Source organism: Rattus rattus, chromosome 14, assembly GCF_011064425.1.
Source record: "Rattus rattus isolate New Zealand chromosome 14, Rrattus_CSIRO_v1, whole genome shotgun sequence".
Lineage (NCBI taxonomy): Eukaryota > Metazoa > Chordata > Mammalia > Rodentia > Muridae > Rattus > Rattus rattus.
This window is the reverse complement of record NC_046167.1, coordinates 29,281,362-29,301,767: the sequence shown is the minus strand read 5'-3', so window position 1 is coordinate 29,301,767 and position 20,406 is coordinate 29,281,362. Positions and strand designations below refer to the sequence as shown.

The following is a 20,406-nucleotide window of genomic DNA, read 5'->3' as shown; positions in this document are numbered from 1 at the left end:
CCCCCTGGAGCTGAGGACCGAACCCAGGGCCTTGCGCTTGCTAGGCAAGCGCACTACCACTGAGCTAAATCCCCAACCCCCTTTCTCGGCTTTGAAAACCTTGGCTGGGGCTGCAGGTTTGGTCACAGTACGTTGTCCGTCTTTCCAGGTCATTACAAGTTACTTTCCCACACATGCAGGTTGTCATTGTTCTCGCTTGGCGTCTGTTTTAGTTTTCTTCCGTATTTCAGATTTTGTTTGTGCCACCCCATCCTCCATATATATGTTAGTATAGGCATAGGTCAGGCATGTAATATCAGTAGTTTATTTATGGCTCTTGTTACATTTTGTATCACCATAGGTCAGCTGGGGATCCAGGTTGCTACAGTAATCATTATTTCAAACATGGTGTTGGTGGAAAGAGTGCTTATGCTGTGGTCCAGACAGAGGTCACTTTGACTAAGAATTTACTGCCAGAAAGTTTAGTCCTCCTAGAAGTAATCTGAGGAAAGACACTTTGAGTTGTCCCTGTTTAATTGGCTGGAGAAGATGAAATGTGCCCACCATCACCTTGCCTTTGAGGCATCTGCTAACTGCTTCCTGTTTTCAGAGAACCTTTTGTTTGTTTTATTTTGAAACAGGGTCTGGTCTCTCTGTGTGTTCTCGACTGTCCTGGAAGTCATGTGTCAACCAGGCTGACCTCGAACTCACAGAGATTAATAGTGTGTACAACCACACCCAGCTTAGCAGATGAGAGGTGGACCTTAACATGGCTGTATTTTGTAGCTCTTTATAGTTATTAATCTAGCCTCCCTTCTGTGAAAAAGAGAGTTTGATTTCTGACCATGATTTGATTAGATTTTAAAACAGAGAATGTCATTCACTTACTTGAAGATGTTTTGTGATTGAAAATTATAGAGTGAAGAAACTCCCTAATTGAACAAATGTTTCGACACTGGTCCTGTGCCAGCATCTGTTACTGCAGTGTTAACAGCATTATAGACTTGAGGACATAAAAAGACCGACTGGCACCGGCTGTTACAGTTTGTCCTTGCAATGAGATCGTGGCTACTTTTCTGTTGTCTTTAAAAAATAGAATCAGGCTATCATTCTCAACAAATTTAATGGAATTCCTACGTTCCAAATTTAGCATGGTTTACTTAATGTCTTTATGAGAGGTAAACGCTGTCTGAGCTGTGTTTAGTGAAGCAGAGACTTACGAGAGGAAGTGTGTCACTGGTGCTGTCACTTGACTAAGGAGGTGGTGCAGGGATCAGGTGGGCCTGGAAGCACTGCAGTTGTGTTAGGGTTGCAGCTCTCCCCTTCCTCCCCACGTGAAGGTGGCTGCACAGTTTGTCTGTTGTCACGGAAGGACTTGACTAGCGTCGTTTCAGGTAGCATTCTAAGTTGGAAAACATTCCTGATTTTCATGTACATTGTGTGTGACTTAAGTAAGTAGTATTTGGAATGGATTGCAGTTGTAATTTTGATTGGAAGCTGAGGAGAGAACCCCATTGACTACTTTTCCCTTTTGTGTTCCAAAGTGTAGAGGCCTCATTGTTTTGGAAAAGCTGACTTGGCTAACTGGAGTCTGTGGTTTACAGTATCTGAAGTTTCCATAGAAAGCCCTTAATCTGTCAGTGAGATTTGATGATTTCAGAGGTTAACTGATGACAGTGACAGTCAGCCAATAGAAATGAAGTGGAAACAGTGAACTAGAATAAATCCATCTTTAAAGCATGTAGAAGTTGCTGAGTTTTGTTTTACTGTTTGTTTGGGAGGGCTGTATATTTTTGTTACTATAGTACTGGCTATTGAGCCTAACACTGTGTGTGCTTCACTTATACTGAAAGCATTTCTGTGAGTATTTCAGTCCAGTGTACATTATAACCTGACTATTAGAATAATATACAGAGCAAGGCTTATAGATACAACTTTGATTCTTAATAATTATCATTATTATTCCCTGTAAGTTAGGTATTATTTTCAGCCCTTTTCAAGTAAGAAAACAGACATAAAATTGATTTTTGAAGTGCTAGGTATTATACTGGGAGGTTTATATCTTCTATTTCATTTTTGCCCTTATAATGGAAATACCTAATATATTTTTTAAAGGTAACTAAAGGATGAGGGTGATCACTCTCTGGAAAGGAGTGTACTCTGTCCACATGGAGACCTGAGTCCAGAGTGCCTACATCAAAAGCCAAGCGTAACTGTGCATCTTGTAACCCAAGTTATAGGGTCAAGATGGATAGGGTCAAGATGGACAGATGCTGGGACCTCGCTGATAGGCCAGCCTAGCTGATTGGCAAGCTTCTCATTGAATGAGGTACTGTATCTCAAGAAATAAGGCAGAAAAACATAGGGGAAGGGAGACATACTCCCCCCCATCATATGTTCACATGCTCTGTATCCACAGACACATAGAAAGTAAGGCTTAAAGAATGCCACGCAAAATTAGAAAATGGTGAACTGGAATTTCAGCCCACATTTCTGATGTCGCCTTTTACATGACCTTCTTGACTATTGAAAAAAAATTCTAGTAGAATCAGAAATAATTTTCAAACTCCATTATAAACAAAAACAATTTGTCATATCACATATTAAGCTAATTTGTAATTTGAAATTATCAGACATTTATGTTCTTCTGTGTGTAATTAGAATGAATAAAGGAAGAGGAGCAAATGAGGAAAACAGGATTTTTGAGACACTCAGACTTTTAAAAGTGCTATGGTAAGATACTGTTCACAGATATCAGGGGAGGTGCTGAGGGGTTTTGGTTTTGCTGAACCCAAGGGAATCAGTACCATTTACGGAAGAAAATTATATGCTATTATTATTATTATTGTTATTATTGTTATTATTTTTAGTCTGAAAAAATGATAACTCCACAGAACTGTCACTTTCTCACCCAGGCTGTCACACTGTCCCAGGTTCCTTAGTTGTCAGTTTGGGGATTCATGCACACAGGAACAATAGCTGAATACTGTTTGTAACATTAACCAGCTGGAAAACAGAATACATAAAACTTACTTTTATAGGTCAAATTTAATCCAACCTGACATTTTGTTTCAACCAGATTTGTTCATAAGTCTTTTCTCTGAGTGGTGAATAATTTGTTTCTTTTATAACAGTAAAATTGATTTTATACTTAATTTTAAAGGCAAGTGAATTTCTTCATAATTTCCTTTTAATTAAAAGCTGATTTTCTTCCTATAAGGAAACTCCTATTCATGAGTACTTTCCATAAATAATAAGTCAGAGGCTGATGAGATGGCTCAGTTGGTAAAGGGCTTGCTGTGCAAGCATGAGGAGGAGTTCAGATCCCCAGCGATCATATACGTTAGGTATCATGACACATACATGCATGCTTCCAGCATTGGGGATCTGGAGACAGATTCCAAGTCTCAGTAGCCAGCCAATCTAGCCCAGTCTCTGAGCCGGGGTTTAATTGAAAGACTCGGGGGTGGGGGGCACCCATGGAGGAAGCCACTCACTCAGTGTTGACTTCTGACCACCCAAAACACAAAAGGAACTACATTATTCCCACACGCCAGCTCTTGGTAAGTATAGTGCCAGAGTTTATAAAAGAAGTGCTGGAAGGGCTAGTAAGTATTAATAATTGTGTTCTTAGACTTAGCAAGATAAAACAGTGCTTATTGAAGTGTGGTTTCCCTCGCCATGTTGAGTACTTCAGAATTGAGATAGGGTAGTTAGTCATCTGGAATCATAGATACACATTGACGACTTTCCAGGCAAATAAATGAAGGTAGGAAATTTGATGCTTACCTAAGTTGATTATAGCATTCTAGGATCCTTGTAGCCAGTGTTACTCTTCAGCTTCTTCAAGATTTTGTGGCTAATCTTAATATTAACAACCATCCTGTACTCAGCTGTTGCTGGGGAAAGAGAAGGAGATATGGAGGAATTACTCCTCGAAAGATTGGGGTTCTGGAGCCAGACTACAGCCCAGACCCCCTTCTCCCCCTGAGGGAAGGGGCAGAGTCTTACTGAGCATCACCTTTCCTGTAAAATGGGTGTCATTGTAACAGACTGAGAAGTGAAGATGAAGTATGTAGTATGTGGTCCAGAGACGACACTTTTACTTAATGAGCTGTGATTTGCTTTTCCGTCATTTCTACTGTGTAATAAGAGGTCTTCCTGTTACAAACCACTATATATCAAAATTCAGATGCATGTCAACGGTCTGGAACCTACCTGTATGTAAAGAATTGGACAGTAAAGGCTTGGCTTTGCAGGCCTTCCAGTCCTTCAGAACTACTTAGCCTGCTGTGAAGCAAAAGCAGCCTGGGCAGTCTGTGCTTGGGGGAGGGCTAGACTTGTTCCCCTGCCCCAACTGTAGCTTGCTAACCTCTAATTTTTTTCCCATTAAAACCATTCAAGCTTTAGAGCATCTATAGTTAATATAGAGAGCCCCCTTTAAAAATAAAACCAAGAAGATAAACTTTGTGGAAAATAGCTCATTTAAAATGCAGCAGTGGAAGGAACTGCAGGAGTTCCCTCAAACAGGTGTATCTGTGGTAGAAGAGAGTGACTTCAGTATATCACAGCTAAGCATTACTTTTTGTTTTTGTAGCTTGTACATTTACTCCTGTGAATTGGGCCTCATCAAACTTCAGTACATCGAACTAACAATAATCACATAAATAAGGAAGACATGTTAGGCGCTTACAGGCTGAGCATAGTATGTTTGGTCAGAGCATAGCACCTGTGAGGACTCTCTCCTTTTCCCCAGACTCTGCATTTACTGGGATTGGAGGTGCACAGGAATCCTGTGGTGAATTTAGAACCTCCCCTCTCCCAGAGAACTGTTTAAGATCACTGTTCTAGGTGGGTCAGAGCAAGGAGTGTACTCATTGACTAAGTAACTAATTTTGTCAACCATGAAGTTTTCTTCCTCTGTTCAAAACTATGCTCTACTGTTCTGCTGTGTTCGCCTCCCTGTAAGTTATGTACACAAAGTCGGCTGGCAAGAAAAGTGTTCACAAACTGTCCTGCTGAGAAGGAAAGAGGTGAATATCCTTTCCTACTAGGAGACTATTTCAGTTACAGAAAGGGGTTTAGTTTTTAGAAAGGGGATAGTACAGCAGCTCAATCAGTAAAGTGATTGTGAGGCCCTGCCTCCAATTCCAAGAATCCACATAGAAGGAAAAAGCCACTAGTGCTGGCCCAGGTCTGTAACCCAGCACTGAGGAGATAGAAGCACTGGGGCTTGCTGCTAGCAAATCTCCAACATCCATGTAAAAAGCCAGTGTGCCAGCGCTCCTTTTAACACAGCACTGAGGGCACAGAGGCAGGAGGCTTGCGGTCTAGCCAATCTAGCCAAGCTTGTGAGATCCATGTTTAGTAAGTAGCCTTGTCTCAAAAGAACAAGGTGGGAAATAATCAGGAAACCTGGCCTGAGAGCTCACTGGGCACGCACACTTGCACATGCGTGCATGTGTCACACAGAGAAGCAGTGCACAGAACTCTGTGCCTTGGACCCAGACCTGATTGTTGTATTTGTTCACTTGCTTTTTTGTCTTCTCTGCTACCCTCTTTTCCTCCCTTCATCTTCACAAACCATGTAGTAATTAACTACATCATGGCACTTTGCTTTTAAGCATTTCAGTCCTCTCTTGGTTTCTCTTGGTTTTTATTATTGTTACTTTGTTTTTGCTTTTTTTTTTTTTTTTTTTTTTTTTTTTGGCATCGTGGCGTGCGTGTGTGTGTGTGTGTGTGTGTGTGTGTGTGTGTGTATCAGAGTCAGGGTCTCGAGTGATCTTCCTGTTCTACTTCCTGGAAGTGGTGGCATCACAGGCGCTCACCATTCTTCTTGCTTGTTTTGCCCTGTCCCTTCTGACGTGTGTGATGCACGTAGTTTGGGAGCATCAATGCATTATCAGGGAGTTTTCTCCTGATTCTCCTTACTCAGTATTCCACTTCATAAAGATTTCAGTAGTTGCCCAGACTGGGGTCCTATTGCAGTCATGTAAAGTGGAGATGGGTAGCTGTGGGCTAGACACAGGGAACCGTCACATTCTAGTATTGCTAGAATGTTCTGTAAGATGCTGACGCGGGGTAGGAAGTGCAGAGGTGTTGATTGGAAGAACTAATGGGCTACACGTCACAAGCAGCTTGCAGCGGAGTCCACAGATATGATGAGAGTCGTGTTCAGCCTCCTCAGAAAGACCACTGGCCCTAGCTCCAGAAGAGAAGGGGACACAGTGTGTTCTGCTGGCTGACAAGGTCCAACTTTGAGGTAGAAAATAAATGGCTTCTAGATTAAAAAAAAAAGCAACATCAAAAACATCTCTTAAGAATTGGGTGTGATTTGGAGAGGGGGGAAAAAGGGGGAAGCTTTGCCCTGGATGGACAGGTAACACACGTGGCCAGAGGTACATCTGGAGCTCTTTGGAAATCTGAGTGGCAGTTAACATGCAGACTAACTCCCAGCATGGAAGTAGTGAAGCTTCAGTAGTGAAGTCGAGTATGAACAGGAAGTGAGCCACGATGCCTTACTTAATGCCGCAGCTGTTGGTGTCCATCACTCTAACCAGAAAAGCAGAGACGCGGGGCTTGCTCCCATTAGATTCTTCTGCAAGGAACTGTAATTTTAGCCTTGTCCTCACTTCTGAGCATCACATTGGGTGTGTAGGGCTTAAGACGCGAAGCACAAACAAGCCGCATCTAAGGGGGAAAGGATCAGAATTAAACATGTCAATAACTTAAGCCCCGGATATGTTGGGAAAAACCATTTGCCAGTTAAGTCAAAAGACGGATGTTTTGGGAGCCAGACAACAAAAGACGGCTCAGTGAGAGTGTGTACGTCTGTCGTGTAGGTGGACAGGGGTGTTCCCAGACTGAGGGGCAGGTGTGTTTCATCCTGATGTCATTGTCTTAAGGTGTCCTGCGAGTCTCTTTTGTACCTCGGAGAGTTGCTGGCCCCGTGGCTCACTGTCGGCTCTGAGAGCTGCCCTTGTGGAGCTGCCTGCTGTTGGCAGGCTTGTGGTACTGCGTCTCCCATCTAGGATCTTCGACTCTGGCCCTGGCTGTGAAACATCCTTCTCTGCCCGCAGACTCTCAGGCATTCAGAACATGCCCAGTGCTCAGTTTTAGTAATCAGCAAATACTTCATGCTTTGAAATAGCAAAACTTCCTTTACAATTTAAAATTGTGGAAATAGAATTTTAGAACTTTACTTTGAGTATAGTGGGAAATAACCCTTTCTGTTTATTTCTTTTGGAAATTATAAATATTAAATTTCTAATGCAATGTTGATATAAATTTATAATATAGCGTGATATCTTTATCTTACAACATTGTCCTTAAACAATTTTTAACTATTTCCCTTGAACATTTGAATGTCAAAACAAAATATACTTAATTTTTTTGCTTTCATGAAATTTTTTTGTTTTTATGAAGTCTCTTTGAAATGCAATTATTAAAATATGTTTATTGAGTAGTTATAATGTGTTAGGTCTGATTCTCTGCCTTGAGCAAAACAAAGCAGAAAAACACTCTTATGCATTGAAGCCACACTCTGCTAAGGAGCTCCCAGCAGATGCGGCTGTAGTGTCTGAGGCTGCAGAGCAGTCGGAACAGGATTGGTTTTGTGTGCTCCTGGACAGTCACACCCTAGGACTTACCGTGTTAGGCGTGTGTTCTACCACTGAAATGAACCCTGGCTTCTTACCACTCAGATTGTACTGAGTAAATTGAAGCTTTCCCAGTGATTGCACATTCGTGACATTTACTACCAGGTCTTACAGTTAACACTTTGTTTTGCCTGTTTGTTTCCCATCTCTCACACCTGGCTACCTTATTTGTTTGGAAGCTTTAGGGATGGCATTCCGGGCTCACAAATGCCATTTAGGAAAGGACTTTGCACTGAGCTCACCCCCATATGTTTAAAGGACGTTTTAATTTCAAATGCTTGTTCACTTTGTCCAGCAGCTCACAGAGCATCGACAAGGGGCCAGTTTGTTTGTATTTCACCTTTTTTCTCATTTTGAGGTAAAATTGACAAGTAGTATGTCATAGTTGAATTTTAGTGTTCATATATTCACATCACCTAACCCCACAGCAAAATACAGAACACCACCATTGTCCTTCATACTCCTTCCTCCCAAGAGAACTTGTTTAAGAACCACGCAGAGGTGGACTGCAGTGTGTGCTCGAATGGGTGAAACCGGTTTGAAAGTTGCTGTGACACTGTGTGTATGAGTAATAGTTCCCTTTGTTACTGATAGTCTACTTTTTTACTGTGCCGTGTTTGCCCTATTTGGGGCACAGGGAGACTGGTTGTTTCAATAGTGGGGGTCAAAACCAGATTCTCATGCTGTTCATATGCTTTACCTGAGCTGATAGTGTAGCACGCCTCCCCGTGGATAATGGGCGTGTCAGTTTGAAGCCTTTATTGTTACAATGGTTTCAACATTCTTACTCAGGTCTTTTGTGAGCTCCTCTCCAGTTTCTTTTGAATCAACACTTATAAGAAGATTGCTAGGCAATATGGACTGTGAATGTTGGGTTTTGAAAACTGCTGACTTTTTTCTTAGTGACAGGATATAAACTCTGTCATTCTAGATCTTGGCCACTCCTCTCCAGTTTCTCTTGAATCAACACTTATAAGAAGATTGCTAGGCAATATGGACTGTGAATGTTGGGTTTTAAAAACTGCTGACTTTTTTCTTAGTGACAGGATATAAACTCTGTCATTCTAGATCTTTGCCACCTTTTGATGGTGGCCTTTTCAGTTTTAGCTATTCTAGTGAAAATATAGTAGAGGAGCCCATGAACAGAGTGTGAAGACGTGGAAGGAGTGTTACTGGACGTTTGACCAACAGCAAGGACTCTGGTGTAATAAGCTGAATTAACCTTTAGGAGGCTTTTAACAAAATCAGCCGTCACTTATTTGCCCAGAAAGGAATTTTATATATCGTTGCTCCTTAGAACAAACTGCCTGTAATTCAGTTAGAATAGACTACAAAAAGGTGAGCATATCTGTCTGTTTGGTTTGTGGCGTTTATCCCAGTCTGTTATAAAGCCGGAAGAAATGTTTCCTCATGCTTCCTTAAGGTTGCCCTTTCCAGCTTGCCTCAGTGACAGCTTATACAATACTACACAGTAAGCCAGATTGCCAAGCCAGAATCTCGGTACTTGCGAAGACAGTCTTCTCTAGTCCTCAAGGCTACAATGTCTAATCCTCATACGCCATGTGAGAATACATCTTACGAAGAAAAAGTTTAAAAGGTAATTTAGACACCTACTCTGAAAGAACTTAAACTTGAGGAATGTATGTACATAATTACAACCTGCTATCTCTCCTAAGTGTAAGACGTGCTTCTGTAGGCCCATGCTCGAGGGGACAGTTTTGCTTACATGAGGAGGAATGTACAGAATAAGTAGGGCTTCCTGATGGATGAAGGTCTAGAGTAACTGGAGCAAAAGCTGCACCCCATGATGTGAGCTCAGGATGTGAGCTCATGACGTTGACAAAGCCTTTTTAGAGGTATTCTGACTTTTCAAAAGTTACTGGTGTTGGTGTGCTCTGTTTAAGCCTTTGGGGGTAGGTACGGTGCTCTCAGGCAGCTCTTACTTGAGTCAGGAGGCCGAGCTTAGTCGCAGACACAGCAGAGTGGGAGTCAGAACAGTTGTGGATGTCAGTCCTTCCTCCCCTTACAGCTGTGTGAAACACGATCTCATCGTGTCCTGCTGTGTATACAAGCTGGCGGGGCGTCTGGGCTCTCCCACCACCCCCAGTCTCACTGTAGTGACACTGGAATCACAGCTGTGCTCACAACACTGCATTTTAAATGGGACTCCGTGCAGGATGGATTTGTAGGAAGATAAACTACACCTCACAGTTCATCTAAGCACCGAACAAGAGTGCAAACTAAGGATAGTACCCCTGGTTCGCCCATCCCGACATTGAGGGTATCTGAGAGGGGTGTGTGCATGCGCCTGCTTTCCCAGCTGAGGGGCTCCCTAAAGCAGTCTGTCTGGGCTCAGGGAAGAGGACAGACGGGCTAGAGCTCAGCACCTCACCTCCTTCCCACCCTCCAGACAGTTTCTACCACCTCTCTTAACCTAGTAGGAGTCCGAAAATTTTAACACAAACTTTATAAACAAAGCATTTGTTTTTACATCATAGTTTTTAACTATGCAACTTCTCTGGGATCAAGGGTGACACTGTAAAGTGGCCTGTAACTACTTTCTATACATAGAAAAGTCTAGATAACAAAAGTTTGTAAGATTATTCCATGAGACTCATCCTTTAATGTAAAAAAGGGAAACTGGTCCTTTCTGAGCTGGGCAAAGAAAAGCAACAGCTAGGGAACCTACTGGTACCTTGTAAGAAAAATAATAAAAATGAGGTGGGGGGGGGAGAGCGCAAGTGTGTGTGTGCGCGCGTGCACACGCGTATGAGTGTGTTTTAAGAGAGTACTTGGAAGTCTGAGGCAGGAGCAGTCCTTTGAGTTTGAGATCTCCTGGGCTTCATTGTGAGCTCAAGGTCAGTTTGAGATGCTGTCTCAAAAAAACAAAAACAAAACAAAACAAAAAATTGAAAAGGGCTGTGGTGACTGAATGCTATTATTCCAGGGGATGTTGGAATAGATGTTGAGAGTGTTTGAACATATTGTTATTGTCTGCAGATCCTTTCCCGTGTCCAAAAATATATCTTCTACATAGTACAAGGCGATGACTTGGTTTGAATCGGTTAAGGAGACGACTTGTGTCCGCGTTTAGGTTGTTACTACGTGGTCTATTTGTTCTTCACTGTCAGTGTGTGTTGTGGAGCATATACAGCAAAGCCTAGAGTATTGAAAAGAGTAAAGTCTCAGTGTAGAAAGCTTTTCATGTATCAAGTGACCCAAAGCACGTAATAGAACTCTGTTGTACAATAAAGCTCTCTGTTTCTTACTTTATATTATATTCCTGGCTGTATTTATATGTACAGAAAAGTATTTAAGAGAATATACATTCCTAATGAGCTTTTCATACAAGTAGAGTGCTGTCCACTTGTGGAGGGGGGCAGGGAGTTTGTGTGTACATGCTCACACACGCATTTGCAATACTTGTATAGCGGCTGGTATTCTCTTAGACTGGTAAAAGCCTTCTGGGTAATAACTAAACCACAGCTTCTTTTGCATGCCTGTTATACCAAACCTTTCAGCCTCATGTTTATCTTAAATTCTAACCAGTTTTGTAAAGGCGCTCTTGGTGTTCCCCCGCACCTCCCCCAGCCAACTGGAAGACTTGCCAGGAATCACAAACTGTCGTGTTGTAGTTGGCTGTAATCCAGATAGCCTGAGTCCAGGGCACATGCTTCCAGCCCTGTTCATACTGTGCGTCCAGAAAGAGCTTTGGAAATTCAGGAGAAAAGTTATTACTTGAGACCAAGGGTTGGGCTTTTGAGTATATGTTCATTATGAAGAAGATAATTCCTGCTTTTCTGTGAAATGATCCTCTAGTTGGTTTTCATGAAAGCCTTTTAAGTTCATAAAACGATTTGAACAGGATATTTAAATCATAAAATTTTTTTTACATAGTCTGCTGTCTTCATATATGGTAGGTGGAGCCCTGATTCCATCCTGGGTCTCTGAAGTCATACCAGTAACAGGTGGAAATAGTGTGTAGTCCTGTAGTTCAGAAAACACCTGCAAGGGTTGGGGATTTAGCTCAGTGGTAGAGCGCTTGCTAGGCAAGCACAAGGCCCTGGGTTCGGTCCCCAGCTCCGGAAAAAAAGAAAAGAAAAGAAAAGAAAACACCTGCAATGACATCTCTCTGTCCATCACTTGAAGATTTGAGGTAGATAAAGTAATTTAGGCTCACACTGTCTTTTGCCAAGCAGTTTTGACAGAAGCTTCTGCTCCAGTTGCTCAAGATAGAAATATCTGTTCTAAACTATGTCTGCAGCTCTCCCTCAATATGTGGAACTGACTTTATTTTTTTCTTCTTTTACTGGATATATTTTTATTTATATTTCAAATGTTATTCCCTTTCCCGGTTTCCCGGACATAAGCCCCTTATCCCATTCCCCTCCCCTTCTTCTATACTCTTCCCCAACACCCAACCCCATAGCATTCCACTACAGTGGGGGTTCCAGCCTTTGTAGGACCAAGGGCTTCTCCTTCCATTGGTGCCCAGCAAGGCCATCCTTTGTTACATATGGAGTTGGAGCCATGGGTCAGTCCATGTATAGTCTTTGGGTAGTAGTTTAGTCCTTGGGAGCTCTGGTTGGTTGGTATTATTCTTATGAGGTTGCAAACCCCTTTAGCTCTTTCAGTTCTTTCTCTAATTCCTCCAATGGGAATCCCCTTCTCAGTTCAATGGTTTGGTATCAGCATTCATCTCTGTATTTGGCATACTCTGGCCGTGCCTCTCAGGAGACAACTGTATCAGGCTCCTGTCAGCATGCACTTCTTAGCTTCATCAATCTTACCTAGTTTTGGTGGCTGTATATATATATAGGCTACATGGGCCAGGCTCTGAATGGCCCATTCCTTCAGTCACTGCTCCAAACTTTGCCTCCATTTCTCCTCCTTTGAATATTTTTGTTCCCCCTTTTAAGAAGGAGTGAAGCATCTGCACTTTGGTCATCCTTCTTCTTGAGCTTCATGTGGTCTGTGGATTGTATCTTGGGTAATCTGAGCTTTTGGGCTAATACTCACTTATCAGTGAGTGCATACCATGTGTGTTTTCCTGTGATTGGGTTAACTCACTCTGGATGATATTTTCTAGTTCCATCCATTTGCCTATGAATTTCATGAAGTCCTTGTTTTTGATAGCTGAGTACATTGTGTAGATGTACATTTTCTGAATCCGTTCCTCTGTTGAAGGGCATCTGGGTTCTTTCCAACTTTTGGCTATTATAAATAAGGCTGCTAGGAACACAGTGGAGCATGTGTCTTTGTTGTATGTTGGAGCATTTTTTGGGTATATGCCAGGAGAGGTATAGCTGGGTCCTCAGGTAGTGCAATGCCCAGTTTTCTGAAGAACCTCCAGACTGATTTCCAGAGTGGTTGTACCAGCTTGCAATCCCACCAACAATGGTTGTCAACTGAGTTTTTGACCTAGCCATTCTGACTGGTATGAGGTAGAATCTCAGGGTTGTTTTGATTTGCATTTTCCTGATGACTAAGAACATTGAGCATTTCTTTAGGTACTTCTTAGCCATTCGATATTCCTCACCTGAGAATTCTTTGTTTAGCTCTGTACCCCATTTTTTGATAGGGTTATTTGGCTCTCTGGAATCTAACTTCTTGAGTTCTTTGTATATTTTGGATATTAGCCCTCCATCAGTTGTAGGATTGGTAAAGATCTTTTCCCAGGATGTTGGTTGCCATTTTGTCCTAATGACAGAGTCCTTTGCCTTACAGAAGTTTTGCAGTTTTATGAGGTCCCATTTGTCGATTCTTGATCTTAGAGCATAAGCCATTGATGTTTTGTTCAGGAGCCCATGTATTCAAGGCTCTTCCCCACTTTTTCTTCTATTAGTTTGAGTGTATCTGATTTTATGCGGAGTCCCTTGATCCACTTGGACTTAAGCTTTGTACAGGGTGATAACAATGGATCGATTTGCATTCTTCTACATGCTGACCTCCCGTTGAACCAGCACCATTTGTTGAAAACTGTATCTTTTTTCCATTGAATGGTTTTAGCTCCTTTGTCAAAAATCAAATGACCATAGATATGTGGGTTCATTTCTGGGTCTTCAGTTCTATTCTACTGGTCTATCTGCCTGTCTCTGTACCAATACCATACAGTTTTTTATCACTATTGCTCTGTAATAGTGCTTGAGGTCAGGGATGGTGATTCCCCAGAAGTTCTTTTATTGTTGAGTATACTTTTCGCTATCCTGGGTTTTTTGTTATTCCAAATGTTATTGCAAATTGTTCTGTCTAACTCTATGAAGAATTGAGTTGGAATTTTGACGGGGATTGCATTGAATCTGTAGATTGCTTTTGGCAAATGGCCATTTTTACTATATTAATCCTGCCAATGAATGAGCATGGGAGCTCTCTCCATCTTCTGAGATCTTCCTCAATTTCTTTCTTCAGAGACTTGAAGTTCTTGCCATACAGATCTTTCTCTTGTTTCGTTAAAGTCACACCGAGGTATTTTATATTATTTGGGACTATTGGGAAGGGTGTCATTTCTCTAATTTCTTTATCAGCCTGTTAATCCTTTGAATAGAGAAAAACTAATGATTTGTTTGAGTTAATTTTATACCCAGCCACTTTGGTGAAATTGTTTATCAGGCTTACTAGTTCTCTGGTGGAACTTTTGGGGTCCCTTAAATATACTATCATATCATCTGCAAATAGATATTTTGACTTCTTCCTTTCCAACTTGTTTCCCTTTGACCTCCTTTCGCCGTCTGATTGCTCTGGCTAGGACTTTGAGTGCTGTATTGAATAAGCAGGGAGAGATTGGGCAACCTTGTCTAGTCCCTGATTTTAGTGGGATTACTTCAAGTTTCTCTCCATTTAGTTTAAGGAATTGACTTTAAATGAAGAAACTGTGCAGGTATGCCTATTGTCTTTGGAGCACCTGCTCAGGGGTTAGTAGCAAGAGCTTCTTGTATGGTGCATCATCTGTCACAGGATTCATAGAACAGTAAATTAGCAATGGATTCCTGGAGTCCTTTGTCCTTCAGGATGGAAGAACTGGACCTTACTGGTTAGTCTGAGATCTGGGAAGCAAGTGCTGCAAACCCATGGTGAAAACTTTGTTCAGGGCTTTGGTGTAGATCCATACTAGGTGCACAGACTGGCGGTTGGTTTTAGGAAAATAACATCAACAGTGAGAGAAAAGTCTGCTGTCAGAGATGGCCTTCTCTGAGCGTAACACCTATGAAATCAGACAGAATACTTGAAGTCTGTCAGATTGAAGATGTAATCAACATTGGGGACCGTTGTTGCCATTGCAGCCCTGCCTACTTTTTGCATGTCATTAAGAAGATGGTGCCAACATGAAAAGCCGAGGGGTCACTTCTAACCGGAGACTTAGGTTCCATTTGTAGTGCAATGTGGTGAACCCTCCAGGGTTCCTCAGCATTTCTGTTACCCAGGTGATTCTTTCACAGAGTTAGGGGAGCATAGCTACCTAGAGACCTTTTCTCTTTCAGGACTGGCGCTCCTACAGTCTGTTGTCTGCAGCTTTCCAAATAGTTGTAGTCTTCTTCTGGTTTTACAGATGTGAGTGACAGTTTTCAAAAGATGTACTGGCTTTCCTAGAAACATTTCTTTTGGTGCTGTTGGCATGTAATTAGGACAGCTGGTGTGGGCTTAGCTGTGGGTGAGAGCCAGTCACCTTTCTCCCAGATGAAACACATTGCTGGCCATTCTCTTAGCTCCACAAAGCTTTTGTGTGATACGTCTCTAGGATAACTGCCTGTGTTGTTTACTTATGTGACTGTGTAAAGCGCCTCAGCCAGCAGTGTCATTCATGTGCACATTATGCTCTACATGTAGGCTGCAAGAGACTGCCATGACTCTCACTAAAGTGTAAAGCCTTCATGTCATATGCTTCAACTGTCGCCGTAACATCTAGAATAAACACCTAGAATAAAGGCCAAACAAACCACACTTACTACTGTCATTCCCGAATCCTAAGCATCAGGTCTGTGTTAAACTTTTGTCCCTAGTTCAGCCAGAGGGGTGTACTAGTAAAACATGGCTGGTTAGTTGCATTCAGGAATTTCAGTCACCACATGAAAGAGAATTGCAAAGTTACTGTGACACAAGTCACCGCTCGGTTCTTATACCAAACAGAAGCTTTGGGTTCTCTTTTCGCTTTAGATTAGTGGGCAGTGCTTCATTAGATGATCTGAGTGCTGAAATTGTGTGACTTGGCTACTCTGAGGTGGACCTAGAATGATTCCCTACTCATTCTAGGTTCTTCCATTTTCTGATTCTTCCCTATAAACAAAATGCCATTAACATTTTTATGCTGATGTTCTTCCTAGTTGATCTGTTCTCCATATTATCCTTAAATGTGAATAAATAGAATTAAATTTTAAAAAATAACTCTTCATCTGTAAATGAAATTTTGATTCTGATAGTCAGATTCTGACATTTGATAGATACTACCTTTCGAGGAAGTAGTTAGTATCTGTACCTAAAAGTATTCTTACGTGTGCGTCTTCGATCCCAGCACATAGGCAGATGGATATTTGGGAGTTTGAGGCCAGCTGGTCTATATAATGAGCACCTATGTCAAAAAAGCCCTTAGGCTAGCTGGTCTGTTGGGTCTACCAGAATTCCTTCATTCGAAAACAAATGGGCAGAAACTTCTGTATACATATTGCTATATATATTCTGCTGTACATACTGATAAGTACATCTTAAAGCTTACACTTTGCATTTTCCTTGTTTTTAGGAACACCATCTTCAGCGGGCTATCTCTGCACAGCAGGTGTACGGCGAGAAGCGGGATAACATGGTTATTCCAGTTCCTGAAGCAGAAAGTAACATCGCTTACTATGAGTCCATATACCCTGGGGAGTTCAAGATGCCAAAGCAGCTCATTCACATACAGCGTGAGTGCTCTCGTGATTGTCGTTTCTTTCTCCGAGTCTGTCTTCCTATGTAACTTGGAAAAATCTGTGTCCTTGAGCGCCATGGCCTAAGTTAGTAGGGCCTGTTTTCCACTTTTAACACAGTGTTTGAGGGCCCAGGGATGTATGTCATCTGATGAAGTACCTTGTGTGCCACAAAGCCATACATTGCATGAACCGGTAACAGTGGTGCACATTGAGGGGTTAGCAACTCAAATTATACTCAGCTATATTGTGAGTTTCAGGTCATCATGGATTCTGTCGCAAAGAAAATGGTGTTTAAGATACCTGTCTTATAAAAAGATGGCATCTGTCTGTATAGTTCTATAGTTCCATCGTATGCTGCTTCAGATAAGCAAAATCTTAATGTGCCTCAAAAGAAAAGCAGTTTTCATTTTTTATTTTTGGAATTAATAATATTACCAGCCTCAAAGAACTTAATGTAAGAAAGTCAGCTTTTCCTGGGAAAGGTTTTAAGTTTGTAAGTCATTCTCTGTTACAAATATTCGTCTTTGGTGTTGTGTAGTATAAAGGCAGCTACATTTTAATGATGATATCACATAGCAAGCCAGAGTTGTTTTGTGGGGTGTGGTTTGTCAGTCTCTGACACTGGTATTTTAAATGTCAATGTTCTCATTTGAAAGTTATTCCCCTGGATGGTAAACGAGAAATGATTGCTCAGGATGTTCCCATTCGTAGAAATGAACTAAGAACTAACAGGCGTAAGATAGTGTGTGTCTTGTATTGTTACTAAAGTCTGCTTCCTAGCTTCAGGTGGTTGGCAGCTTAAAAACAAATAGTTGGAAAAATTAAGTAAGCCAGAAACCAGGTAGTGAGTTAGGGGTTGGTTACAGCCAGTTTCTCAGTTTTGTACAAGATCACGAAAGAGTCAGACAGGTTTATACTACGCTGACAAAGTCTATAGATAGTCCCTTAGGAAAGCCTCTGAAAGGAAAGCCAACCACAGTGCCTATGTACCACATGCTGTCTTCGTTAACCCATTGGAGGACATGTGGGGAGCTTGTAGCTTAAGACTAGTATAAATAGGTCCACTAGAACATCCATGTGCATGTTGTCGTATGAACTCTTTTTAATCTCTCTAGGTTCAGTATTCAGGTTGACTGGCGTGAGCCATCCAGTTTTAGTTTGGATGACAGTTACCACACTGCTCCCCAGGTCACTGTTGATGCATGTGCAGTCTGGGTTTGTGCTCTGCAGCATCTGGCCAGGGTCATTGCTTCGTATTGTAGTTATTGTGTGTATTGCGTATAGCATTAGCTCATCTTCTATTTCGTACTTCCTGGAGAGACTAAATAAGGAATCATTCTGTGGCTTTATTTGCCTTCTCTTTGTGTTGTTTTAAGGGACTGGTCTATGTCTTTTACCCATTTTTCTAATGGATTGTTTATTGTTGACTCTGAGAGGTAATAAAGACATTCTAGGCTTAAGACTGTATTAGGTGCATGATGCAATATTTTCTTTCACTTTTGTCATATATCTCTTCATTTCCCACAATAGAAGTTCTTAATATGGATTAGATCCAAGTTATTGATATTCCTCTTACACGGCTGATGTTCTGAGACAGGGCCTTATTATTTTGTAGCCTTGAGTGACATGAGTTGTCACCCCTGGCTTTCAGATCATTCTTTATTGTGTTGTGGAAATTTGATATGTAATTCTGTGATCCATTTTGAGTTAGTTTTTATGAGAATCATAGTCGTTGATTTTACCTTTGTAGCCCCGGTCACTCTGCTGCCATTATTACAGGAGCTCCCTCCCACTAGGTTACCTTTTGCTTCATGGTCAAAACTAATTGAACACATTTTGTGGGTGCTGCTTTGTTTGTGTCAGTCTCTGTATCAGAGTGGCCTCAGACATGGCCCTCTCCTACATTGGTCTTGTGTGTGGGATTACAGGGCACGTACCACCTTGCCCTGCTGGGTCTGTTCTTGGATTCTCAATTCTGTCCCTTGATCTTTGTATTTATTTCAGTAGAACACCACTGTCTTGCATATTGTAGCTAAATATAACCCTTAATGTCTGGGAATAAGTCTTGGGTGATAAGAAAACAGGCTCAGCAAACCTTGGTGATCAACCCAGTAGGGGCCTGCTTTCTTACAGCACCGAATCCTGCCTCTTCAGGAGTGACACCACACACAGTTGTCTGAACCCTCCCACATCAATCATTAATCAAAAAATAGCCAACAAATCTGCCATCTTGCCAGTATGATAAAAGTATTTTTTCAATTGATTCTTCTTCCCAGATCTAACCAGAAAAACATCTAACCAATATAGCCTGCTGATAATGGTTGGTTATTCTGGTGGACTTTCAGATACTAGCCTTACACCCTTATACCTCACTTGACTATGGTGTAGTGTCCCTTTCAGCACATTGTTAGGTGAGATGGAGATGTTTGCTCTAAGAATTCATGAAGGACTTTGGCTTCTAGGTTCATGAGTGGCATTAGTAACATCTTTTACTAGTCATCTGTCTTCCCTGATTTACACATCGTTAGTATTGGTGTGGTAAAACATGTTAGGGAATGTTCCAACTTTTTCTGCTTTGTGGAAGAGATTGAATAACATTGATGATAATTCTTAAAGAATTTTAGTATAAATGAAGAAGACCTAATTGATTTACACACACACACACACACACACACACACACACACACACACACACACGTTTGTCAGGGTTCTCTAATGTTCTCTAAAGGAACAGAACTGATAGACTGATCTGAGAGAGAGAGAGAGAGAGGGGGGGGGGGAATATGAATGAGAATGAATGTGTGTAATTTCTTAGAGTGGCTTATAGGCTATAGTCTAGCAAGTCCAACAATAGTTGTCTACCAGTGGAAAGTTTAAGGATCAAATAGTTAGTTGTTCGGTCCCTGAGGCTGGGTGTCTCAGTTGGTCTACGGTGTGCACCGAAATCCTGAGGAATAGGCAGTGAAGGGATGAACTTGCCAGCGAGAGTTGAGGGCAAGTGGGGGAAAAACTGAGCTTCCTTCCTCCATGCCCTGTATGTAGCCTGCCAGCAGAAGGTGTGGCCCAGATTAAAGGTGGGTCTCCCTACTTCAAATGATCTTATTTAAAAGAAACCCTCACAGGAGTACCGAGCTGCTTGAGTTTTAGATAATTTCACGTGTAGTCAGGCTGGCAACTGAGAGTAGCCATAACACGCAGTATAATAGTTTCCAGGTGAAAAGTGAACTCCTAACTCTGGTAAGTGACATAATAACCCATACTTGCGCACACATCATACAAATATACAGTGATAAGATAATTTTAAAGCTCCTAAATTACACTAATTTTTCTCAGGAATTTCTCTTTTAGTTTTATTATGCAGGGTTATATGAGGACATTTTCATGTGAATAAAATGTGTTTTAAGCATATTACCCTCCCTATCCTGTTCCCTCCCCTTTCTTACCCTTCTTCTTGTTCCCTTGGTCCCTAGCCATCTTGCTTTTGCTGTGATGCCATCTGTAAATACATGATTTTATAGTCTAAAGGCTAGCGCCTGTGAATGAGAAAAGAGCATTCACCATTCTCAACTGGCTGAGTTTGCTTCATGCCATCATCTGCAGTGGAGTCCATTTTACCACAAAACCCCTAGCTTTGTTGTACTTTATGCCTGTAAGGTCCCACTGTGTCTGTCCCTCTGCTGCTGGATGCCTAGTTTGGCTGTTGTGAGTAAACACTGGTGTGCAGTACAGGCTCTAATGACAGTGAGGGGACTTGCATTCGAGAGCAATCGGGCAAGGAGAGTTTCCTTCTTCAGAGTCCTTCATGTATGCTGCCAGCAGGAGGTGTAGCTCAGATTAAACATGACTAAAGATTTTCCCACTTCAAAGATCCA

General features: G+C 41.7%; 1 protein-coding gene across 3 annotated transcripts in view; it reads left to right on the top strand.

The window, feature by feature from the left end:
- Positions 1-20,406, top strand: part of Epc1 (enhancer of polycomb homolog 1) — a 90,391-nt gene that overhangs the window by 44,914 nt on the left and 25,071 nt on the right. For all 3 annotated transcript variants that reach the window (XM_032885085.1, XM_032885086.1, XM_032885084.1), the window contains exon 2: positions 16,369-16,528. In XM_032885085.1, the coding sequence (XP_032740976.1) occupies positions 16,369-16,528 (160 nt within the window). The remainder of the gene's footprint in view (positions 1-16,368; positions 16,529-20,406) is intronic.